Source organism: Branchiostoma lanceolatum, chromosome 9, assembly GCF_035083965.1.
Source record: "Branchiostoma lanceolatum isolate klBraLanc5 chromosome 9, klBraLanc5.hap2, whole genome shotgun sequence".
Taxonomy (NCBI): domain Eukaryota; kingdom Metazoa; phylum Chordata; class Leptocardii; order Amphioxiformes; family Branchiostomatidae; genus Branchiostoma; species Branchiostoma lanceolatum.
The window spans coordinates 445,931-473,158 of record NC_089730.1 but is presented as its reverse complement, the minus strand read 5'-3'; the positions used below and the strand labels follow the sequence as shown (position 1 = coordinate 473,158).

The following is a 27,228-nucleotide window of genomic DNA, read 5'->3' as shown; positions in this document are numbered from 1 at the left end:
AAGTATGAGCTTAACAAATTTATCATCAATTATGCAAAGGAGGCCCTTATTAGCATAATTTGATTCAACGATGTTCACATTCACATAACGTCCCGATGACACAAAAAAGGATTAAATGTATGAAATTGCCGTCTTTTGCCAGTGTGGAAAAATAGAAGTCACTCATTAAGTATGCAAATTAGGCCCACGTTTGCATATTTTCTATCTATCAACAGTCCTCTCTTCCTCAGTTACAATTTGAATTGTCATATCATGGAACAAAGCGGATTTTTAAAGTTGCCTCATTAATTATGCAAATTAGGATCTGATTTGCATGATTATCGTCCAATCATACTAAGCATCACACAAGCTATCCACATACCAAAAATCATGACCATCCATCAAGGCCATCATTTTATAGTATTTTCTCATTAATTATGCAAATGAGGTCTTCATTTGCATAGTTCATATCAATTAATATTTCTCTCTTCCTCAGTTACATATGTCACATGTTTCAGAGTCCTATCATGGAATTTGGCGGCTGTATAAACTTTCCTCATTAATTATGCAAATTAGATACAGATTTGCATAAGAAGTGTCTAATCATGTACATCATCACTCAAGCTAGCTACCTACAAAAAATCATTACCATCCATCAAGCCCTTCTTGAGTTATTCCCTTTCAAAGTCAGACGCAAAACCTGCTCCTGCAGTTCCAAAAAAGCCGCTAGGGGGCCCAAACCCACACCACTTACTCTTTGTCCAAAGATCTATCTACCACTCAAAAATAAGTTCCATAGCATGTCCAGAACACGAGATATCAAAACAGGAAGTTCAGCTGCAGTACCGTAAGAAGCCGCTAGGGGGCCCAAAATCTCATCGTTTTTAGGTCTCATCAAAACCTACCAACATACCAAATACCAAGACAATCCATCAAGGCATTCTCGAGTTATCCTGTGCCACTACAAACAGACAAACAGACAAACGCTACCCTCTGCATAACCTTCTCGGCGAAGGTAATTATGCAAATCAATTCATGATTTGAACAATTAATGCAAAGCGTCCTAATTCAAGTGGTAGATGATTGAACGATCAATATTACGACATGTGCAAGTTAGTTAATGGCGTACATGATCAAGCATAGATTATGTAAATGTAGAGCCATTTACATAATCATAATAGTTCATGGAGATATGATGTCTCCGAACTCTTGTTAAAGTGGTAACGACCAATCTCAACTGACCGACCCCTCCTAGTTTTGTTTGGGCAGTACGTCTGCATTTATGCATTCTTAACATATATAATCCGGGGATATGAAACAACATGATCTTTTAACCTCTGGAAAGGAGGGTCACCTCCTGAAAGAGCACTGTAATTAGTTTTGTCCGTACGTTCGCAGCAGTAACTCACGGTCGCTTTTCTGCATTGGTATGTAATTTGGCATGTCGTCTGCTAGTGTGTGCGAGATGATGCCTTTTTTTTACACCGTAGGAATTTGAAAAAAAACATTGTAACGTAATATTTCAGAAAACATGGAATTGTAGAACAGGTCATTTTTGTCCTTTGCTTTTGCAGATCTGCGGTAATTGGGTTTTCTCCGGCTTCCCATACTGCCTGTAACTGAGATAGAGAGGAGTATCGAAAGATATCAATGATGCAAATGAAGACTTAATTTGCATAATTGATAAGAAAGTCTATGATTCCGAAGTGGAAGATGGGAATTTCATTCTTTCAGCATTTGGAAGTCAAGTAAACTTGAACATTATTATGTATAAATCATGAAAATCAGGGCCTCGTTTAAATCATTCATGAGCAAATGATACAATAGCCTTCTTTGCTAAGTAAGATGACACTTTCATACTTCGAACAACTTGTTTTTGTCAAGTGTGTTCGCACCTACAAATTAATATCCTCTTGATGGATTGGTCTTAAATTTGGCATGTCGGTAGTTAAAGAGGGTATGAAAACTTAAGCCACGCTGCTAACACCATAATTACTTAACGGAGGATTGTGTCCTAAAGACTATCTTAGCGGTACCCTTCTGTGTGCCACGTTATGCAGGTCTATCAGTATGTTGGTATGGGATATAATGAGAAAAATGTTCTATTTTTAAAATTTTCTGGACGAAGGCCTCTTTTAAAAAAATGACTTTAAAAGATCTTTTTGCTCCCCCCAACCCATGAAATCTAACCCAGCGTTAGCATTAACGAAAGACTGCCTTTAAAATAAGTTTCCGTTTTCTGTTTCGCTGCCCTATTCATGGGAGTAAGAGAATAGGACCTATTGATATATGAGTAAAGGTTATTATTTCGCTTCGTCAGAGCAGCGTATGCAACGTTACATGTACATATTTGCAATGTAAATGTAAATGCTATAGTTGAGCAGGGATTGCTAGTCTGTAACTTTATGTAAGCTACATTGGGCCTGGCAAGGCCGATGAGTTGACAACATTAAATCTACTTTACCTCCTACGTAGAATCTTGTGAAGGCTGGCCGCCAGTGGTAGCCAATGCCGACAGAGAATTGCCAGAAAGGGCTGTTCACCTGGCTCCAGTCACGTACATCTGTAAGAAGAACTATCGGATGGAGGGCCCGGACAAGGTCCGATGTCTGAATGGAGTATGGCAGACTAGACTCCCAGTGTGCGTTACAACAGCGTGTAATATCAACCAGAACTCACTTTGTTCAAACGGTGAGGTTTTGGATATCTCGTAGCAGAAGCACTCATACACTTTACACTACACGTAATATGGCATAATGTTTTTAATTCTGAAGTTCTAAGTCTCTAGTTCAGTTCCGTTTATGTTCAAGCCGTATAATCGTACCGTATAGAATATTTTGTGGTTTTGTAGGGGTCTTGGATGGCCTGAACGTTCGTGGCAAAATTCTGAAACGCAGAATTCGCAGTCCCGGTCTTTAACGTTGGATCACGCCAAACTATGCCTTTGCTTCCTAAGACGATATGGACGAAATTCCACTCTTTGTATTCCAGAGTTTCCGTACAGCCACGTGCACCCAGTAAAGGTATGGCCAACAGTAGCCATTAGCCAGGTCGTCGTGGCTCAACAAGGTCAAGATCTCCAGTTGGACTGCTTAAACACCTTACCTAGCTACTACGATCCGCGGTGGAAGAAGGCCGGCAGTCCGACTATCCGCCATTCGCAGAGGCTTGTCGGGCAGACGTTATTATGGCAGCGACTTTTTATGACAAACCTACAAGCTGGCGACACAGGGTTGTACATCTGTGAGACATTCGATGGATCCAGTAACGCGATCTATGTCACGGTCCAAGGTGAGTCCATGATTAGGACAACGAGCGGTTTGTACTGAGTTTGAGGCGACTACATGTAACGTTACGTTGACTCTTTTTCGTCTTTGATGTGAATATCTACGGGCGAATTCACATGTTTCCAAGAACATTTCTAGTAACAGTTAGCAGTTATTTATCGGTACATATATCACAGATCGGCTGAGCCCTAACCTCGTGCAATTTCAGCGATAGTTCCTGTTACAAATTCAATGTACTGTTGAAGTGTATCAGGTCAAACATATGCGTTCCGTCCATTTCGAATGTAATGAAAGTCCGGCTCTGGTGTATCATCTCAGTTCAAATCTGTTTATGTGACCCACTATAAACTGGTATTTTCCAGTGACCTGCCCCATGCTAGATGTGCAAGAGCATGTCAGATTGAGTGGACAAGGTCGTCGGAATGGTGACGTTGTTTCTCTTTCCTGCGACGAAGGATACAGCCTCACAGGACCTACCAGCATAGCCTGTCAATATGGAGTCTGGTCAGCTCGGCCTCCTACCTGTAGTAAAGGTGAGAACTAACCGATAATCATTTTTCCAGCATTGGCCAGTCCGGCCCGTCTGGTTGACCATATGTGGGCATGTGGAGTCTTCTGAGACTCTGCTGACTCAAAATTCAGTGAGGCATTCATTACGGCAACCTTCAGGACTGATTTTACCGCCCGTTAATAAGACAGAGACTCCGTCTGACTACGTTGTTTTCCCACGGGAGTGGCCGTGAAAGTGGCAGGACCGTCGGAGCGAACTCGCTGCAAGGTCCAAAGATAAGTAACATGTGATTCGTACCGTCTATGAAAATGACATTTTATAGAGAGAAGTCGAAGATATTCCCGATAAGTAGACGGAGTTTGGCGATGTTGAACTGTGTCGTTTTTACCTTCGCCGAGATCGTTAAGTTCAGCTAGGTCAGCTGTAGGGTGGGTCGGTATGAATGTGAAGAGCATAACTCGGGAAACTGTGAATAGATGTTCATGATTTTCGGTAGGTGAGTAGCGGTTGTGGGAAGGTAGGTAAAGTTCGAAAATGGTTTACCTGGCGTTTTCTTGCAATAATGGGCCTCCTAGCGGGTACCTTAAGTACTGCAGCGGAGCTGTAAAGTTTGAGATCAAATTTTCTGGAGGCCCCGGTTTCATGATTATTTAGTACTAGATAGATTTTGAAACAGGGAGTAAGTGGTGTAAATTTAGGCCCATAGTCGTTTTGAGGGGAATGGTCATGATTTTTGGCATGTAGAAAGCTTGGGTGATGCTTTATATAGTTAAATACTAATTTTGCAAATCAGGAGATAATTTGAACAATAAAGGAGGAAAGTTTATTAATCCACTGAAAGTTTGTGGTCAATTGTGCAAATACCATGGTTATGAATTTTGAGTGGTGGATAGCTCTTGGGGCAGGAAGTAAGTGACGTAAGTTTGAGCCCCCTAACGGCTTGCTTAGAACTGCAGTGGACCTTTTTGCTTGTAATTATAGAGGAGGATAACCCAAGTAAGGTTTTGGGTATGCAGGTACCTTTGGTGATGATTAACATAATGAGATGCACAGAGGAAAACTTCTGGCACTGCTGCATCATATACTTAAGTATTCATATTTCACTGTAATGGTTCACGGCTGGGGTCCTGGGTTCTAGGTCAATAGGTCAACAGCTGGCATGCCTAGTTGGGCGATTGAAAAACAGAACTCTGGTTTCATCTGTAAGGTGCTGATTATGCAGGAGATAATTTGCATAAATGATGTAAAATCTGCTGTGTTCCATGAAAACACTTTCAAAAATGTGGCATCTATCACTGAGAAAGAGAGGAATGTTGATACATATCAATTATGCAAATGACCTCATTTGAACGATTGAAGAGGCCATACTAAAATAATAATAATACTATACTGGTAAATGACGGGAATTTTTTTCATTTATGTTTGTAATTTCAAGATAGCTTAAGTGAATATGATGATTGACATAGTGATTTGCTAGAATATCAGAGAATCCTGTTCTTATCTCTGTTTACTTAGATTTACGACTAACTTCTAAAGAGAGCAAAAATACTAGCGCGTCTTGAGTTAAAATGAAACGCCCCCCGCTATCTAGCGTAGCACAAAATTGGAAGGCGCATTCACAAGAAAATATCTCGCAGCATTTACCGCTTGTAACGTAGAGCGAGAAGGGTTCATGAACCGTATGAATAAAGTTCGTACTCAAATATGTTCTTAATATTGATGTGCCCGAATTTTATCTGCCCAAAACTGACCATTTTCTTTCAACTACCGATGGAGCGCCGTGAGTTCGAGCGCATGAAAAAGCGTTTATAGGGCGTATTCACGTGACGTCATCACCCCTGTCCTCCGTGGGCGGCCATGTTTGTGCTCACCCTGCAGCGAAGTTTCTCGGTGTCCGACGGTCTCTAAATTTCCAAGGAATGCGAAGTCGTCTGATCGCTGTTTTATTTATATGCAAAGAGTCTCCAGCCTCACATCCTTTTCGCTACAAATATCCAATTTCACCTACTGGAAATGACCCATTATCGACGAGCGAGGAAATGTTTTCCCCAGCTGCCTACAAACATGGCCGCTAAACTGTTTACAGAGTACGCATAAAATCAGTTCACAGCATACAAGTGTTCCAAGGCCTGCAACCACGTAGTACAGTGTCTTGAGTGTCGTGAAAAATTTTGTTGACAGGGAGTACGTTATGATCGGGAAAGTTCGACGTTGAAAGACCCCCCAGTTTACGAACGTATCTCAAGCAACGGCTACACGGTGCCGCCACTGTGTTACACAACGGGCCTGTAATTTGCTTTTCGACCAGATACAAAGGTTTCCATACACTCACGTTGATTCTCAAACTACAACTATTTAGATCCGCTGTTCGTATGTCAGAAATCCACTTTTGTTTCAGTCGTTAGTCACTTCGTATGTTCCCTTACCTACACTGACGGAGAAACGCCAAACCAATCTTACTGTTACCCGATCAGTGTGTGCTTTATCAGTCCCAATCAAATATCTGACCACGAGGCAAAACACCATGATTGTGAGACAAAACGTTTCGAAGGGAAATTGTGAATGGCGTAGAAAACATCTGCTATTTATACGGAGAGTTCCATAGGGCTCCACTATCAAGTGAGCACCAACATGGCCGCCAGTGCTCGCTAGAGGGAGGGTCACGTGACTGAATACGCCCTATAGGGCCCACCCCGTTACGCGTTCTCTTGAGCTTAAGCCCCTGTCACACTCCTCTGTATATACAAGCCCGCATGAGTTGCGTATCAACATGTTTTCGGTTCAGGTTAAGTTTGCAGCCGAAGAAGTAAGTTCTTTGGTTTGATAACCAGACTGCATGACGATCGGTCAAAGTAGAAAACAACTTCCTCTCCGCAAAATTTGCATGAACCAAAAAAATGTTACTGCGAAACTCATGCGCACTTGAATACACACACAAGTGTGACATGGCCCTAACGTTTCAACTGTATTCTATACTTATACACGCGTCAGGCACGCTTGGAATGAAAATCTTCTTCGGAAATATTGACGGACCATACATGTACTTAAAGCCATAGGCAACTCCAGAGGGGGTTAATGATATTTTTCTGAATCCAAGAATGTAATTGTATTGGCAGCTTGATCCCGGACTAGGCAGCAGTTGCATTATTCAGCATCAACATTCTGATAAACCCCCGAGTACCCTTCAGATTAATTACAGCCAGGTGTAACATGTAAGCGCAGAAGGCGGAAGATATAATAGAATTCCCCGTGATCAGAGGTTTTGTCCATTCTGTCCAAATGAGATTGAGGATGAACGTCACTTTATAATGGATTGCTTACGTGACACACAAAGCTGTTCAATTTTCTCTCCGTTTGTTCAAAAGAATTTGATACATCCCATTCGATAGATAAATTAAACTATATTCTAGGGGAGATAACCCTTACTGTATACCTAACCAATTGTGATACGCTGGACTCAACATGTTGATTTACTTAATTCATATACATTTTATTCATTTCACTATCTGTATGTATAGATGTAGTAGACCTTACGAAAGTCGCTGTACGTTTGTTGTGTCAATAAAGATTTCACTGTTATATGGCAACCATTAGACAAACTTCAACTTGGCGACTCTTAAGAAACCTTGGGTTGAGCTTAAAAATTACATTTTCAATGTGTTTCTAAATACTTGTTTGTTCCTGGGGTTGTCTATGCCTCAAAGTCTTGTGTGCCAACAATTTCAATGTAGAGACGTGTGAGAGCCGGCGTCTTCAGGACCCAACTGATGGCTACAGCACCGTCCAGCGCCAGCCAGAACCAGACACCTTCATCCAGACGTTCTACTGCGATGTAGGTTACGAGCTGCACGGGTCTGAGCGGGTTACCTGCGCCAATGGGAATTGGTACGGGAGCGTCCCCGTATGCTTACCGCGTGAGTGTAACGCCGTGTTCACTACAAGTTACCCGTAGTTAGAACATAATTATAGATGTTATGAAATACTGTGAAAATTTCTTAATGAACTGCCAAAATTAAGTAGCCTGGAATCCAAACCTATTATAGCTCCCGAGTCTCTCTCCGCAAGACTCGGGAGCTATGATAGGTTTGCATTCCAGGTTAAAAATCAAGAGGGGAGGAAAAATGCCATAGACACACACTTAAATGGATTATGGTGGATATGGCCATGATCACCAGCTGATGTGTAAGTGAACAACAATTCTCATTTTGGCTTAGTTTAAATCTGGCATATTTGTCAACGAACAAAACTACATAACTTCAAGATTTTGATCATCTTACATCCTTATCAATACCCCATCTTAATCAACACAGCCATAGAAGCATCGATTCCAACCAATTGCTACATATCATTCAACATCTGCATTGTTGTACCCAGGATTGGACAAGATGACGATGCGGACAGATCTGAGCATCAGCCGGAGGACGGTCCGGGTCAGGGAAGGTACAGAGAACGTGACCGTGGAGTGCAGAATGACACAGGAGCCAGTAGTCAGTAACCCGTCTGGAGGCCCTTTCAATATCAATGGCATGGAGGTGAGACAATCTGTTTATCATAGAGGTGTCTGATACAATAACGGCACTTACAGGTGATTTACAAAAATGTTAAAGGTGAACATCCCTATCTTACTTTTGTCGTTTCGTTAGAATGGGATTTTTTGCATACTTATAGCCACCAGTGGCCGAGGTAAGGGGTTGCACGGAAGTGCCGGACGTGCGATGGGTGGGAGAGTTATGATACACATATGAAACTGATGGGAAGACCCTTTTTTGACAGGCGAATGCCATTCTGATACTCCTTTGTTACTTTGATGCAGATTCCGAACAGTATTCAGTACCCTCTGGGCGATGGTAGGCACGCTTGGCAGGTGGAGATACGAGAGGTGTCTGCTGCAGACCACAGCGGAAAACTTCAGTGCCAGGACAGCGCCGGGAAGACTGAGTACATCGAACTTGACATAGTCGGTAAGTTGGAGCCGATTTTGTCACACAGAGCACACAAGCTCACGTTACAGTGCAGAAAAGCGATGAAATGATCAATTCTGCAACCAGGACCACCATAACATCCCAAGAAATCCGGAAAGCAGTCAGCTGCAAGCATGAATACTAACTGGAACTGCATACTCATTTAAACATGTAGCTTGGGTGGACAGGAATGGTACTGGACAAAAGTGATATTAAAATAATTCCTTAACGGAAAATGATAGGATGTTATACTTGTGTCATGTGTCCGTTAATGATTGTATGAATCCAAAGTATGCCATTGTCTGATTATGATCGACAACACTCATGGTATTATCAAGCTGATATACAGGTTCGCATTCTATTGCTATTGAACATTGCAACATCAAAAAAGTATTCTTCAGACTCAAGGTATTTGTCGCAATCTAATTATGACTGCCAATCACGTCACAGTACACATGGTGACCAGTCAGGAGAAGGAAAAAAGCCATAAAAGGAAATATTGTAGTATCTTGCAATTGCATGAAATCACGATGATTAAGCATTGTTTGCTTCTCAAAGGTACGTTTCGCGAACCACCGTGCTAGTTTTTTTTCCGAGTGAGGAAGAATTTAACCCAAATCTACCCATACAAAAGAGTTACGATCGCGCATGCCTTATCTTCGAGTTCACCCATTCCTCGCGGAACTAATTGATAAGGTAGCAAAAAGTAGTTATGTACAAACCACAAGCGGCTCTTTTACAGTGTTTATGGCATCATGATTGACCACGGAGGCAATCAGGTACACCTGTACGGTCTCATCCCGCTGTTCTGTTACCTTGGTCACGCTTTAGATATATAACTAAACTGTCAGGTCTGTAACACTTGCGATTCTCGTAACTGCTGGACTCGGAAACAAGGAGAAAGAGCTAGGATTGTACGATTCTATAAATAGAATTCAAACTTGGCATGTCTCTTTTATAAACGTTTACAAACTGTTCATCTGCAACATAGCATTACAATCACCATCATTATGCAGCTTCCTGCCCTGGCCGATTCCGAACACCAGAGCATGGCTACTGCCAGGCCAACCCGGATTGTGGCATGCTGTATGAGGGTGACACTGCCGAGTTTGACTGCTATCCTGGGTACGTACTTGTTGGACGAACTGTCCACACTTGCACGGCAGACGGCTGGGACACTGAAGCCATCCAATGCGTGCCGGGTAAGTACACGGCATCATCAGAGCTCGCTGATTGTGATGAGAGTCCCTACTGAGCAGAAAGCAGCCACTGCACAAATATTAATACAGGAAAGTCTGTTCGTATTCTTGTGTGATCTTGTGTGGACGATTAAGAGTAATATATCAGTCGGAATACCTCAAATGTGGAACTCGTATGTTCGCTAAATGATAACTTTATGGGCACCTTGGAAATATGTCAAGCGGCAGTGTTTTCTGACTTGGCCTAACATCACGACCTACTTTTTTACCTTGTCGTATTTGGCTTAGAGTTGGCTTTCCGGCTGAAACACGGCCTGATGCCACGTGTCCACGGTGACGTCATAGAGGTGTACGCTGGAGCGGACCTTGTCTTGGACTGTACTCTCACGTCAGAGGGGAGACATCGGGTCCAGGAACTGTCATGGAGGTGGCAATCATGGAACAGTCAAACCAGCTCAAGCAATCAAAGGTCCTGTACCTACTTAGTTCATGACATGCATGGTAAAGAGAATCAACGGTTGGCAGCACTTGCTCTGCCTTACAAAGTGGCTCAGTAGAGCTGCAGCAGCAGCGTTCAAAGCTAACGTGCTGTAACAATTTTGTATGACAGGGCAAAAATCACGAACGTCTTGGGCAAATTCGGCCTCTACCCCGACGCATTGTCGTGATTCATTTCCATCGCACTCTCCAACGAGTCTGCTGCAGTTAGCACTCCTTCTACTGCCTGAAAAAGCTGCTTTCAGCACAGCTAGCTACATTTGATATGCTTACTACGGCCCCACACGTGTCCTTCCACTCTCAGTATAGCTATAGTATTACTTCAATGTTTACGCATAACATCTTGTGCATCACTGTGCCGGGGCGTACGCTACGTCGCAACAGGATGCATTGCACGAGGACATGTATCACACGCAGGGAGCGAAGGGTCAGCATCTATCCATAATTGTAGGTAACTGATGGTTGTGATACACGAAAATAGTCACGAATTATGCAAGTTAGAACTTTTGAAATCTGTATGGTTCAAAAGAAAACTTTATATTTCGATGGTTAACTACGTGGGGTCGTGTGGCGTCACGGCAGGGTGTTCGGCCCAGAACGAAGCGAATCCCCCTGACGCCACCGATGTTGTGCCCTTGGGCATGGGAAAGGCATTTTACACGACTTTCCTCACTCCACCCAGGTGTAAAAATGGGTATATTGTTCTGTGTACGTGGCACTGTTAAAATAAGTTATGAAAAACTTGAGTGAAGTGCCACGTCGTCCTTGTCTGTAAGTGAATTTGGCTATCATAAGGGATACTGACATCCACCAAACCCCGTTACAGATTTAAATTAAACAAAATGCTCTCCACAGACTTCAAGTAGCCTGTATTTACACAAGCTCTCGGCCGGAGGTTACTGACCTCATGGTGGTTACAGGACCGGCTGGCCACTAGGAGCGCGATTCGTCAGGCTAAGACTTCAAGCAGCTGCCATTACTAAAACCAGGTTTACTTCGAGCGCTTGAAATAAAATCATACAGCTACGCAACAGAATTTCGTTTAGACAGAATGTCAAAATCGAGAAGGAAAACACCATCGGTCTGCAACATTTACTAATTAAGCGTTGTCCTGAGTCCACGGCAGACAGAACTGCTCCTAAAAATCAAAGGATGAGAAAGAATCGGATGATCGTTGCTGACTTCATCAACTTTTTTCATTGTTGTTTCTGATTTAGCTGCAATATGGTTTCATGCTGTCACTGCCTTCCATTTGTACTAAGTTACATAACAAAAGCAGTCATCTACATCAGATGCACTAACTACTCTTAGGTTTCTGTACGTTTGATGCTTTACTGCTTTCATATTGATATGTTTAGCACCTCGATGGACTTTTTTGATCAGTACTTCATAGACGACGAAAAGGAAAAGCGTCTGTTCCTCCCCTCCATCTCCAAGGAGCACGCCGGGAACTACACCTGCCAGGTGGGCGGCCCGGACAGCCAAGGTGCCGCTGTAGTGGTGCAAGTGCTCAGTAAGTTCGTCTGTATCTATGATGGGATATAATGATACTTGTCACTGTTGTATCTCTACTTCACATAATGTGATGTCCTGTGATGTTACGTGTTACTTTATGCATAGTACCGACAGAAGATGCAGAATGCGATGATGCTGAATAGAGTACTTTTTTATAACATTTTTGTCACATATGTCTGACTGTGACATTACATGTACATGCAGGAAAAGATGACAAAATGTATCCAATATATCTGTCTGTAGATTCGTGCAGCAGACTTCTGCCACCTGAGAATGGGACTCTGACGAGCTGGAGCCACACGGTGGGGACGCAGGTGTCGTACTCGTGTCACGAGCAGTACACACTGGTGGGGGACAGCACCAGAGAGTGTCAGTCCACGGGACAATGGACAGGGGCAGCGCCCTATTGTCAAGGTAACTGGCGTCATTTGAGTCGACCGGATGACACGGTTAAGCCCATGTCACACTTGTGCGTACAAGTTCGCATGAGTTGCGTATTAACATGTTTTTGGTTAAGTTTGCAGCCGAAAAAGTTATTTCTTAGGTTCGATCAGTAGGCTGCACAACGGTAGGTCCAAGAAGAAAACAACTTTTTCCCCGCAAACCTTACTTAAACCCAAAAAATTTCAATGCGCAACTCACGCGCACTTGAATATACGCACAAGTGTGACAAGGCCACACATACACACGCACGCACGCACGCACGCACACACGCACGCACGCACACACATACACACACACACACACGTACACACACACGCACACGCACGCACGCACGCACGCACGCACACACACACACACACGCGCGCACACATTCACACGCACGCACGCGAGCGCGCTATATATAAACATTGTGTAACAGTGTGTGCTTTATATTCCAGTGTATAGGTGCAGTGAGCTGAGTGCTCCTCTACATGGCTGGATGGCTCCGACATCTTTCTTGCTGGGGACCAATGTCTCCTTCTGGTGTGAAAACGGTTACAACCTCAGCTCGGAGACGGACCTGGTGTGTACAGGGGACGGCTCCTGGAGCAGGAAGGTTCCAGAATGCATCAGTACGTACCGACCCTGCATGCTGTGAAATGGGGTTGGGGGTAGTGGGTGGTATTCTCAACAAACATTTTCTTCAAACAAAATTTTAAAACCTTTTCCAAGAAGGTATTCTAGGAAAAGGTTTCATGAACATATAACCGTAAATAGAGATATCGAAATGCCAAAAAATATATAGGAACCACTCAGTACTCACAAAAACGCTTAGTGCAATTTGGGAGGGCTTCGAAAAATGACATATATTTTAGTTGAATGCTCCATTATCGCGTTATGTGAACCTGAACACTCGTTCTTTGTCTGGCTGCCATAGTAAAAGAGCCATAGTAAACTCATGACATACCAAATACCCTGAAAACTTTTTATCTGGTAAGAGTTGTAAATGGAACGACAGGTATGAAATATGACAATTTAAGTCATGTTTTCCTTGTTCAAGGTTACTGTGAGCATTACGTATGTGGGAAAGGTGAGAAATGTATTCTTTTTGATGGGACGCCCTCCTGTGTCTGTAAGACACCTGCGGACTGCTCGGTGATGCCAGGACCAGTCTGTGGATCGGATGCAGAGACATATGGAAATGAATGTCAGCTGGAAGTGACATCCTGCTCTATTGGACAGGACATCAGAGTGGTTCATACTGGCTTCTGTAAAAAAGGTAGAATCATTATATCATTATATCACTATTATATCTACAAACATCTAATGATAATGCTTTAAAAGTCATAACGTTACATCACATGCTGGTTCCAGCTCTTAAAAATTACAAACCAGCGGAATGAAAGTAATTGAATTAAGATGCCCAACATGGCATCGAACATTTCACATCACACACAGTCCTGATACTTAGCCTCATATGTGTCACGTGGTGATGCTAACTAACACCGTTGTGTCTGGCCTTCCAGCTGGTGTGTGCTACGATGCACCAGTTGCTGTTCCAGATGATGGTCTGACACGGTGCACCCATCACTACTACATGGATGACGATAGAGCCGGCTGTGAACTCGTTCCTGCTGGAACCTGCATGACGGGCCCTCAGGGGTTTGACTCCAAGGAGCACTGTGATGCCGCTTGTAACGGTAAGCCTTCCTTGTCGTACTTACTATTCTATGGAAAAGGTGTAACTTGCAAAAGACACCGTTGCAAATAAAACTCAATATGTTATCCTTTCTCATGCCAGAGTACCTTCACTCTAAAGGCTGACCCCTCTGTTGACTTTGATATACTATAGTATAACATATCATATCATATTGTATCATATCACATAACGTAACATGACCTATTTACGTGCAGGAGCAGTTTACGTCCAGTTTGGGTCATGTCCACATGTCGCGGTGTATTATGCCAAAGGCTGTTCTCATGAGCAACAAAGAACGTCATAAGTATGATCCTTAGCCATCTCTCTCTTTTATACAAAACAATGAAAAAGGTTTACGTCCAGCGACATAACAGAATAAACTTCTGAACCAGTAACAACATGTAGCACGGAAGCGTCATGCATGACGTATTTCATATGTAATTGGACACCACGTACATCATCATGTTTTTCTAACTTACACGATAGCTAGTGTCTTTTAAACGTAGCTGACGTGAAACCTGTCTTGGATATTCAGACTATCCATGGTGATTCGAGGTTTGAAACTCTTACCAGTTTTAGGAAGGTTTGATACAACCTAGCGACCCCCGCTCAGATGATACATTTTTGCACGGCGTAACATCATGGCCATGCGTTTATCACGTGAACGCCACGTGCTGCTGATGTCGGGGAAATTCACAACACAAACATTGATTTCTTCCATTGCGTCAGGCAAGCGGAGGGACAAGCATAGTGACTTTGTTATCATTTGTCTGTAGACTACTTTCGACAGTTACTGTGCATTTGTTTCTGGTCAAGGGAAAAGGCTGAAGTGGACGATATTGGGTAAGCCTAGCACAATTTAACATCATATACCGCAGTATAAATACATGCTCGCACGGCGTTAAACAGGCGGAGAATAACTTACAGACCATGCATTTTTCTTGTTAGAAGAGCTGATATTTCTGCCCATTGGTCACATTTGGCTCTGTCCGCGCGGTTTTAAGATAAATAACGTTTTGAATCAATCGGACGTTAATTGGTCATATTACGTTACTATTCAGTGGATAAAGCAGTGGAGCGACAAGATATGATGATGATGATGATGGTCCAGTGGTTAGCCAGTGGAAGACCCGGGTTCGATCCCGGCTGTGTCGCTCACCCGACATGCACACTACCGGAAAGGGTCGCAGTCCTTTGGACGGGACGTTATGCCGTGGTCCACTGTTCATTGTGCTTGTCGAAAAGAGCTAGGGAATTACCCCGGTATAATGAACTTGTGAATATTGTACATAGCGTCTGTCTTCTCTGTCACGACTAGTGGAACATTAGGCTCTTCTGTGAGCTAAACTGGATCGAGACTACTTTCCTTTCTTTATAAAAAGTGACAGACTTGCAACAATGAATGTTATTGCTTAGCATAAGCGGTCTGACATGACTGGTCTCCAGCATTGGTCCGATGTAGTCTTACAGTCTGGCAAATTGGTGACAAAGTGCTGGCGTCTTTGGGGGCTTCCTGTAGCTGACTGGGGGTATTGCAACCATGGTATTCGGTATGGCGTCCTTAGGTTGCAACGTGGTGGAGTCAGTGCAGGAACCAATTCAAAGAATCTTATTGATATGCCCTTCTTAGAATATCTCTTTTCTATCAAAAAGTCACCTTAACTGATTGTTACTGCTGTCAATCCTGCAGCGTCTGTAGTGTGCGGCATGCCTCCTGCAGTCACTGGAAACTGCAGTCTTAGCCTTACTCGCTGGACCTACCATCCTCACAGTGAGGAGTGTCTACCTTTCGTCTACACGGGATGTGGGGGGAATGAAAACAACTTCCTGTCAAGAGATCATTGTCTGCAGAGTTGCCCAGGTATGTTTCAAACGCCACTTTTATTGTGGGCTTTGCAGTTGACTGATTTGTCACTACTCTTGATTTACATTTAAAATGACATTATGTGTATTATTGCATTTATCACGTGTTTTAAGCATCATCTAGCAGGGTGTGCGGCAGTGCCAGGTAAAGCTTTAAAATATCACCATATATAACGTGTAATTCTCCATGACCATATACATTGTACGTCCATCTATAATTCGTTTTCTTGAGGTCAGCAAATGATGTCTAGATTTACATGTATTACAATTGCCATGAGCATGACATTCTTACCATGTAGCAATTAAGGTATGTCCATGTGCATTATATCTGAAACGATGTCCTCCTCTTCAGCGGTCAACCCTCTATCAGGTTGGGAACAAGGGAGTTCAAATGTAACTCATGTACATTATACGGTTCTGTAAAGCGTTGTCCAGGTTCTCGAGTCCAATCCAGTACATATCTTCAGCACACTGCACACCGTGGCCTTCAGAGGAGGGGAAGTGAGATGACTTCCCGGGGTGGTCGTCTGGGCCCGATGGGGTGATCTTTAATTGGGCTGTTGTACACGTTCCGTTGCAAGTTCCTGTTCTTAAGTACCTCCTACCAGAGGGACATGGCTACAGTCGAGGACTGGGCATTGAAGAATCAGATACACTTTTATTAGATCAGCGGCACTGGCCGCTTGTTTGGCAAGTGGTCTAATTGAATTGACCCGCCCGTGAAGAGAGAATTGTCAAGGAGTCATTTTGCAGTGTTGACAAAAAGTACCCCACTACACCGGAGTTCATGTGGATGTTTTTGGAAGTGTTGTGGACATATATTTGTACACGCTGACGTTTCTTGTCATTTAGTTACATCTTGTTGGTTTTTGCCCATGTGCCAAGGTGAAACGACTCCTGTTAAATTCATCCAGAGCATTTCATGAGGCTTGAAACTTGAATAAAAAACTCCAATTACTAGTCATTCCTACACATAGTAAGTTTCAATAACACTATACCATTAGATATCGACATTAAAGGAGCAAAGATACGATGTCGTTGTGTGGTGAGAACTGATAGAAAATCCAAGCCCAAATAGACTGATCCTGACTGTCCATCACAATTAGCGGTTCGACCAATGAGAGAGTGACTGCATGTCCGTCAAATATTTGCATTTGTATGTTTTAATTTTGCACTTCTATGTTTTGACGGGGGTGGGCGGGGCTATGGTATCGGTCTATTTACACTAGGCGCGTGAAACTAAAAGATCACGATACAGCTTATTTTTGTGCCGCTTTTGAGCACTTTGATAAGAAATCCGCACGCAAATGTCGTGAACAGCGGCATTAAATTTCAATTTCATAAAGATTGCAGCAACTAGAATATTTCCAGTTTTCAAGCCTCATAAAATGCTCTGGGTGCCTTTAAACTGTTTTGTTGCCGCCCGCGTCGATCGATCACTGAACGAGTTCTTAATTTGGCATGGGAACATCGTCCGCATAGTTAACGTTTATGGAAGTCTTCTGCCACCAGGAGCAGTCACCGTGGGCTACAACTCTCACCGGCGTCCACTAAACTTCTAAATTAGCTGTAGATCCATGGCATCATATACGTGATAGGATGATAGGAATTTCATACTTGTGACAAATGCAACTTTGGTAGGCCATGTTAGGCGTAGATTTGCAAGTTAGGGCATCACACCGTGTAATGAATATTGTGACATCTTAATTGCAATTCTAGATTTTTCAAGTCAGTCCTACTGTCGTATTTAAGTTGTAAATATCGACGTCCCGTTAAAGGATAGCACTTTCATACTTGTCACATGTATATATGCATGTCAGGAAGATTCGAAAATCATCGGATTTGAATTGTGCAAATTAAGATCAACTCAAACGTTGATTATGCAACGTGACATGCTGTGTGTCTGGTGATGTGCTTTCAATACTCTTCCAATACAAGATAGACCGTGCCCAACTGATATGACAGCATGCGTCTATGGTTCCATCTTTCAGTGCGCTGCGAGAGATGTGAAACAGTGATGCAGATGAACACAGCTTGCCGTTTTTCTACCCTCCTTGGATCACACGGTATGTACATGTATATGGCCATACGTCCTGAGGAGACATAAGAGGCAGTTCTATGCTCACCTGGAGGCTTCTAATAACCTTTAGTACTATTACCTGACTGACATACAGCCTGTTTTTAAGCTAAGTAATGTGTATAATATAATAAAATCCAATCCGGTAGAACTTCTTGATTGATACACAGTATAAACACCCAGAGCTCTAAGAACTAATACCTTCAAGTTATCTTAAATCATTTTGGTTTGTCTGTGGCTACCTGCGATCTCTGTTTTCGTGATAAAACTAACAAAATGCGTATGGATGGTAGGTGTTAGGAAGGGCATCGTGTACATATACCGTTATGGCTAAGTTCCCATACCTATGTCAATTCACGATCTTTGAGTTTCTTGAAAACAGCAAACATTTCAACCTTTCCCCTACCCGGCGCTTCACGTTTTCATAAATCACTTGACAATAAAGGAATCGATCAAGGTACATAACGTTAAATACATCCTGCTTGACATTGAACATCCATATCAACAAACCAGGGATGACACATCGTATCAGGTGGCACATATCCTATGATATGTCACACGGGGAACATACTAATGTGCATAATTGCAAAAGTTAGATATAGACGAAGAAGGATAGGGGATGGTGATAATTGGAAACAAATGTAAGACCAAAATCAACAAGAAAGGCCATGACAAAAAATCAGACTAACAGAAATGAAACATGTCAGTAAAAGTAGCTCCAATATTTCCCCTATCCCCCATCTTCTTTGCTCCATCTCTTTTCAGCTCTGAAGACCAAAGTCCTGGAGGTTGCTACAGACGAGTCTTCTGTGACCCTGAGTGTTGAGGAAAGCCTACATTTACCGATCTCGGAGCTGCCAGCAGGAAACCTGACTGTACCCGTTATGTCCTCACACGCCGGACATTGTGGATGCCACCCTCCCCGTCTCCTGCCGCTGGACTCTTCTTACCTCATCATCTTCACCTACCAGCTACTAGTGGTGGATGAAACCACGTATGTGGAGGTGTGGGACAGTGGTGTGGAACAGCAACTCAACAGCCAGTCCAACTGTGCCGTTATGCAGTCTAATCCTGGGCAAGGGTAGTGTAGTAACACAAGAAGCCTACTCCTGGCCAGCAGTGTAGTAACAAAACTTCGGAAGCCTACTCCTGGACAGGAGTGTAGTAACACAAGAAGCCTACTCCTGGACAGGAGTGTAGTAACACAAGAAGCCTACTCCTGGACAGGAGTGTAGTAACAAAAGAAGCCTACTCCTGGACAGGAGTGTAGTAACACAAGAAGCCTACTCCTGGCCAGCAGTGTAGTAACAAAAGAAGCCTACTCCTGGACAGCAGTATAGTACTAACACAAGAAGCCTACTCCTGGCCAGCAGTGTAGTAACAAAAGAAGCCTACTCCTGGACAGGAGTGTAGTAACACAAGAAGCCTACTCCTGGACAGGAGTGTAGTAACACAAGAAGCCTACTCCTGGACAGGAGTGTAGTAACACAAGAAGCCTACTCCTGGACAGGAGTGTAGTAACACAAGAAGCCTACTCCTGGACAGGAGTGTAGTAACACAAGAAGCCTACTCCTGGACAGCAGTGTAGTAACACAAGAAGCCTACTCCTGGACAGGAGTGTAGTAACACAAGAAGCCTACTCCTGGACAGGAGTGTAGTAACTCAAGAAGCCTACCCCTGGACAGGAGTGTAGTAACAGAAAAAGCCTACTCCTGGACAGGAGTGTAGTAACACAAAAAGCCTACTCCTGGCCAGCAGTGTAGTAACACAAGAAGCCTACTCCTGGACAGGAGTGTAGTAACTCAAGAAGCCTACCCCTGAACAGGAGTAAATGACTCAACAGTTGATGACCTGATTCATCAGAATTTTGGGGATTTTCTTTTGTAACGGAAACCCAAGAATTGACCGATGCTCGCTGATCACCGAAGGCTGCTCTCTAGTAAATTCTACTATTGTAGTCTTTTTATGCCCTGATTCATAAGCATGTCGAAGCCTTTGCGAGTACATTGTTGTCACAAGTGTGTAGCATAATTGCTTGTCTCGGAAGGAGTGATAAGTTAACGTACTCCAGCATTTTTGTTTAACGGCGACAAATATTTGAAGGTGGGACAAACGTAATGCCTTCAAGAACCTGCATGCAATTTCGTCCAGTATTGTTTTCATCCTAGTACCTTGTAGGCGTGGTTCAGAAAACCCTGCGCAAAAAATTTGCCTCAAGCAGTCTGTAATGAAGTTAAGGTCCCATAGATGCAATATGTTTGCCCCACTACCGCGTGGTTGTCTCGGTTGAATACAATAACCTGAAAGTCTGTCGCATTCAGCACCAAGGACAACATTGTACTTCTTTGATAAGTTTATCAATATACTTCAGCTGGTACAATGTATATCTGTAATATGTTGCTGAAACCAGCGTCTTTGTGCCATCCAGTTCTACATATGCATTATTAAACTACATTTCTTGGATCCCTAGGAGTACGGTTGAAATCGAAAAAGAAAGAGAATCCTTGAGGTTACCTACAGTCAATAATTTTTCATGACCGTAATCGGAATACTGGAACTGACTAGTTCTCAGTTAGGCATTTTCCTTTTGACAAGCATTATGCTATGAACATGCAACGCTTTATAAATACATGTAACGTTATAAACATTTACTATAATCTATATCGACGATACACGAATTGCTTATCAGGATTTGTCAGCAGGTGCTTGTGTCTGATAGGTGTTGTGTTCAGCATGTTTTGGCGACGCCTAAAGGCCGAGCCTAATGGTATAGTATTGTGTGCAGTCTAGGAATTGTACAGGAATAGGTCCACAGGAATTTTAGTCCACAGGAATGTTAGTCCGCTTCTCGGGAATGTTTAGTAAGGTTTTCCAGATTGCCACGATGGACCGCAGGAATGTGTATCAACAGCAACGCAACAGTATATGTAATGTGTCCACAGGCATGCTTACATAGTGATTACAGATTGTCCCAAAGGACCATAGGAATGTCAGTGGACAGGAATGTGTATCAACGGGAATGTTCCATAGTTGGCAGGAGTGTTCATGAGCTGGTATATGTGGTGGAAAGATGTCTATCAGAAAGAATGCCAGAATCATGAATGTTCGTAATGTGCCATCAGGAACGTTTACTTAGGAACTCTACACTATTTCAAGGGTCTGCAGGAATGCTATTAAGCATAAATGTGTCTTAATGTATGTGTATCGACAGGAATGCTTCATGAGTTCGCAGGAATATTATTCCGCATGAATTTTAATCCACAGGAAAGTTATTTGTGAGAATGTGTCTCCGGGAATGAAACACAGGACGGTTTGCTAGAAAGTCCCAAGGATATGCTAGAATGTTAGTGCTCAGGAAGTTTAATAAGAGGATTGCTAGAATGTCCCTAGGTTACACAGGAATGTGTACGCCTGATCAGCCAGGGAATGTTACATACCCACGTGATATAGTGTACCATCCACCAATCAGATCTTATAATTAAATGACCATTTAATTACCGACATGAAAAATGGAGGTAGAGTTTTTTTGCATGTCTGTGAGTTTATCTGTCTGTGTGTGTGTATGCGTGTCTTTATGTCTCTGTGTGTGTGTGTGTTCACGTATTTTGTATCCAGCATAACTCAAGGACCTCTGACTGGATGATATGTGGTATGTTCTTAGACGAAGACGAACGTCAAGGTCGATTTTGGTTCCTTCCGGTTTTTGCATCTTTTGTCCTGGACGTGTTATAGGCTTGATTTTGTGTGATGTAAGGAAGAGATGGTGTAGGTTTGCTCTGGAGCTGGAGGGGCGTTTTTGGCAAAATCTTTCAAGGAGGATACCTAAACAAAGCAACGACGGTTTTCCATGATATTCAGTATTTGTATTTGTATTTATTGACAATGAAAGACAAGTCATTACACTGGGTCAGCCTGGGCAGCTTTCGCTGGCAACGGCTGACCCACAAATACAGACGAACATACAGTTAGATCCTTACACTATCATAATACGTACATAGTTAATGCCATACAATACAATACAATACAATGCATAAATACAGTATGAAATCATTTGACTCAATAACTACCATGCAATATATACATTAACATAATAAAGTCGTTGGGGGGATGGTCTACAATAATATGAACTATAGCATTGCGGTGGAATAGATGGAAGGTTGATAGGAGATAAATTTAAAATCAGGACAACAGGTGGGATTTGCATTGGGCCTTGAATAAGCTCAGTGTGGGTGAGTCAGTGACGTTTCTGGGTAGACTATTCCAGAGCCGTGACGTGTAGGGGATAAAACTGTTCTTGTAGATGTTGGTTCTGCATCGAGGGATGTGAAGATGTACGGAGTTACGGAGGCGAAGCTAGGTTTGGGCTTGTCTTGTTGACGGGATGAGTGGCCGGAGGTGGGGTGGTACAGAGCCGGTGACGAGTTTGTACACGATGACAAGAAGGCTGTAGTCTCGCCTAGTTGAGAGCCTATCCCACCCAAGCTCTTGTAGCACGTCTGAGTACGGTGTCCTTGGCGCTGCGCCTGTAACGAGGCGGCCTGAGTGGTATTGTACACGTTCGAGTACCTTGGAGGCGGCAGCACTCATGTTGCTGAAGAGCATGGAGGCGTATTCCAGCTTAGGCCGAACCAGGGTAAGGTAAGCTAGTTCGAGGGCTTCCTGGGATAGTTTACCTCGTAACCTCCAGAGATATCCAAGAACTTTCCTGGCTTTACTAGATGTCGTCTGCGCATGCTCAGTCCAGCCCAAGGCCTGATGTAGGGTGACACCAAGACGAGAGTAGAATGGGACTTGTTCAATAAGCTGACCTGAGATGTAGATAGGAGGTAACTCTACTCTGCTCTGTGTGGACTTTATGCAGATGACTTTGCATTTGTCTGGGTGCAGTTCAAGGCCCCAAACATTAAACCAGTCAGAAACAAGTTGCAGATCAGAGTTTTTGGCAAAATCTTTCAAGGAGGATACCTAAACAAAGCAACGACGGTTTTCCATGATATTTAGTATGCAAATATCTTGACAGAGATGTATACAATAAGATGCAAATTAAGACTTACTTTGCCTAATCAATGAGGTAAATCTATATTTACAGTGTTTTCCATGATAGGATTTAAATACATTTGCAATTCATCGCATTTGAAACATCTACAGATACCAATTTTGCACATAGGGGCCTACTTTGCATAATTCATCCGAAAGTGCCATAATCCCTTTGTGGTAAATGGTGGGAATTACATACATGTAACATGTGTAAGTAAGTTAAGGCTGTACATCACTATGTATAGATTATGTAAATATGCAAGTTATTTGCATAATTCATGATGAAATGTAAATGGTATTCTGCCAAAAGAAAGAACTCAATATGTAATTTTGGCAGAGCATCTTTTGAAATAGATTATGCTTATCATAGTCATATTTGTATCATCAATGAGACAGGATTAAACAATAAATCTACATAGGCTCAAAACATTTCACGGAGGTATGAGGTCTCCGAACTCTTGTTATTCATACAGTGGTATAAAACCATTCACATTTATCTTTGGAACACAGCAAATACCGTCGAGGCTGAGACACACTGGTGACTATTGCGATGTATTGACCATATGAACCCTATTTCTTCAAGTTTAGGTTGATCATATCCAGTTTCTATCGACTTAATGATAAAGTATTTTAGTGGTTTCATCCACATAGAGGCGCGTCCATAAATTCAGTTGTAAACTTTCGGAAATGTTTGTCATGCCTTTTTATCTTTCGATCCAAATTATATATTTGAGTGGTTATGTTTATATGCCTGCCATTGCACGATATATTTTGTTGATTAACTTGGAATAGATGGCATGTACGTTTAGCAATCCTTGTCTGATGTTAAAACTGGAACGGGATGTGCTATGATTCTGCATCCTCAATATGACACAGACGACACGTTAAACACAATGGATGGTTGTTCATGGTAGGCACCTCGCTGTTTCCTGTTCAAAACCATCTAAACTTACGGACCTCGGGCACTCGGACTTACTCACTAACTATGGATAAAATTCTTGTGGATTAACATTCCTGTCCAGTCATATTCCTATGGTCCATTGGGATAACCTGGAATTCCTAAGTAGATATTCCCAAGGGCACATTTCTGCTGTCTTCCTGTTGATACACATTCCTGCCCACTCACATGACTCTCCTTTATACAAAACAATGAAAAAGGTTTACGTCCAGCGACATAACAGAATAAACTCCTGAACCAATAACAGCAAGTTTCACGGAAGCGTGATGCATGACGTATTTCATATGTAATTCGACACCGCGTACTTCATCATGTTTTTCTAACTTACACGATAGATAGTATCTGTTAAAAGTAGCCGACGTGAAACCTTTCTTTGATATTCAAACTATCCATGGCGATTCGACGTTTAAAAATCTTACTAGTTTTAGGAAGGTTTGATACAACGTAGCGACCCCCTCACCGGTGGTACACTTTTGTAAGACATAACATCATGGCCATGCGTTTATCACGTGAACGCCACGTGCCGCGCATGTCGGTGAAATTCACACCACAACATTATATTCTTCCGTCGCGTTAAGCAAGCGGCGAGACAAACATAGCGACTTTACTATCATTTGTCTGTAGACTACTTTGGACAGTTCATGTGCATTTTTTCTGGTCTATGTTCTTCAAGTATAGCGCTAGAAGGAGAAAGACTGATGTGAACGATAATGGGTAACCCTAGTACAATTCTTCATAGACCCCAGTATAAATACATGCTCGCACGGCCTTGAACAGGCGGGGAAAAACTTACAGACCATGCAATTTTCTTGTTAGAAGAGCTGATATTTCTTCCAACGGCTGAAACACTGGCTCTGTCCGCGCGGTTTTCAGATAAATGGCCATGTAACCTTTAACTGACTTGCAGAGGTAACAATGTTAACAATCCAATGCTTTACCACTTAAAAGATTTATGCCAATTTTGCATCAATTTTGCAAATTAGGAATTCATTTGCATAATTGATATCTGTAAATGCTCCACCTTCAATAAACTACATAACGTTACATGTATTTCAGTCCTATAATGAAAACACTGCAAATATAGATTGACTTATTAATAATGCAAATTAAGTTCAAATTTGCATAATTTGCACTTCATTGTGTACATCTCTATCTAAGCTACCTGCAGATGAAATATGATGGAAAGCTGTCGTTCCTTTCTTCAGTTATTCTCCTTGGAAGGTTTTGACAACAATGCCCCTGCAGTTCCAGAGTAAGCTGCCAGGGGGCCCAAACCTACATCACCTCTCTTTTACATCACAAGGTATCTGCTACAAAGAAAAATGAAGACCATAGCACGTCCAGGTCTAAAGATACAAAAAACTGTTCTGCTGCAGCACCAAGGTCACATACCAGGGGGCCCAAAATCGACCTTGACCTTTGTCTTGACCTTTGTCAACTATCATCGTAATCCATCTTCTTGAGTTGTGCTGACTATTTAAGTCCGGAAACACAAACGAACAGACAGACAGACACACACACACACACACACACACACACACACCAAAAACAATATCTCCATTCTTCATGGAGATAATAAATTGGACGATAATTGGTAGCGTTACAATACGTTACATTACTGCTGTTTTCCTGTTGATACACATTTCTGTCCACCCACATTTCTGATGTCCATTGGGACAATATGGAATTCCTGAGCAATGCCCACTAATATCATGATTTCCATTGGAGCAGTCTAGAATTCCTTGGCAAACATTCCTGATGATCAGCACCACAATGCAGTAGCGCGTGCCGTGAACAGTATATGAAAAATAAAGATACTAATAAAGACCGACGTCGCGATGTCTTTTTACGTTGCCGTTCTTGTTGTACAATGGCAACATGTGTGGATCTATCTAGAGTTCAGCACCAAGGACAGGTCACTAGCTTGTTTGTGGACAGCTCGCCTAATTGAATTTGCTTGGTAGTGCAGAATAGTTCATCCTAATTTTGAACGTTAGAAACCCAAAAACGATCGCCTGGCAATCTTCGGTAGAATTGCAATTTTCTATTACCAAAGAAGCAACCACGGACTGCGTATCATGTGTCGTAGATGGCAGTAGCTATGCATCTTCGTACGTCCCCGGGCAGTGTCACATTCCGTGTGTGGCCACCTTGCCATCGATCGCAACGGAGTTTACTTGCCTCTCTTTCCGATATCGCTTTTGCCATATGTTTGATCAAAGGTCGGTAATTCAAATTAAAGATAGAGAAAATATAACGATCTGTGTCTTACAGGTGTGATGCTCAGCACCAAGGTCAGGTGTGTTAATGTGTCGTACAGGAGTGATGTCTAGAATCAATGACAGGTGTGCTTGTGTGTCTTACAAGTGTGATAACCAGCACCAAGGACAAGTGTATTTGTGTGCCTAACGGGTGTGGTTTAATCACTAAGGACAGGTGTGTTTGTGGGTCTTACAGGTGTTATGTCCAGCACGAAGGACAGGTTTGTGTGTGTGTTTAACAGGTGTGGTTTCCAGCACCAAGGACAGGTGTGTTTGTGTGGCTTACAGGTGTGATGTCCAGCATCAATGACAGTCGTGCTCTTGTGTCTTACAGGTGTACGAAGGATAGATGTGTTTGTATGCCGACAGTGTTCAGCACCATTGTGTGTTTATCCGGTTTGTTCCTGTTCAGTATCAAGGACAGATGAATGTGTGTGCTTTTGTGTGTGTGTGTGTTTGTGTGTGTGTGTGTGTGTGTGTGTGTGTGAGTTTGTGTAAACATATTTTTGATAGCACTCAGCACCTTGTGTATGAATAACCGGTCTGATTGAATGCTTTGGGTCAGGAGTAAAAAGGGCGCATGAAGCTGTCAGCCCGATGATTTTCGTACGGCGTTCGGTGTCGTTTAAAGGCATCCAGAGCATTTTATGAGGCAAGAAACTTCACTAAAAAAACTCAAATTTCTAGTCATTCCTACACAAAGTAAGTTTCAATAACACTAAACCATTACATATCGACATAAAAGGAGCAAAGATACGATGTCGTTGTGTGGTGAGAACTGATAGAAAATCCAAGCCCTAATAGACTGATCCTGACTGTCCATCACAATTAGCGGTTCGACCAATGAGAGAGTGTCAGTCAAATATTTGCATTTGTATGTTTTAATTTTGCATTTCTACGTTTGATGGAGGTAGGCAGGGCTATGGTATCAGTCTATTTACACTAGGCGCGTGAAACTAA

The 27,228-nt window shown here is 42.6% G+C and overlaps 1 protein-coding gene across 1 annotated transcript in view; it reads left to right on the top strand.

Annotated features, from left to right (window-relative positions):
- The window catches only part of LOC136441906 (complement receptor type 2-like), a 31,117-nt gene extending 10,642 nt beyond the window's left edge, over nt 1-20,475 (top strand). The window contains exons 8-23 of the mRNA XM_066438464.1: nt 2,455-2,670; nt 2,971-3,270; nt 3,629-3,799; nt 7,509-7,691; nt 8,152-8,309; nt 8,591-8,738; nt 9,755-9,940; nt 10,226-10,406; nt 11,794-11,948; nt 12,194-12,364; nt 12,832-13,005; nt 13,434-13,652; nt 13,900-14,073; nt 15,763-15,933; nt 17,927-18,001; nt 18,778-20,475. Coding sequence (XP_066294561.1) covers nt 2,455-2,670; nt 2,971-3,270; nt 3,629-3,799; nt 7,509-7,691; nt 8,152-8,309; nt 8,591-8,738; nt 9,755-9,940; nt 10,226-10,406; nt 11,794-11,948; nt 12,194-12,364; nt 12,832-13,005; nt 13,434-13,652; nt 13,900-14,073; nt 15,763-15,933; nt 17,927-18,001; nt 18,778-19,097 — 3,002 coding nt within the window. The 3' untranslated portion in view covers nt 19,098-20,475. The remainder of the gene's footprint in view (nt 1-2,454; nt 2,671-2,970; nt 3,271-3,628; nt 3,800-7,508; nt 7,692-8,151; nt 8,310-8,590; nt 8,739-9,754; nt 9,941-10,225; nt 10,407-11,793; nt 11,949-12,193; nt 12,365-12,831; nt 13,006-13,433; nt 13,653-13,899; nt 14,074-15,762; nt 15,934-17,926; nt 18,002-18,777) is intronic.
- Nucleotides 20,476-27,228: the final 6,753 nt, after the last annotated feature.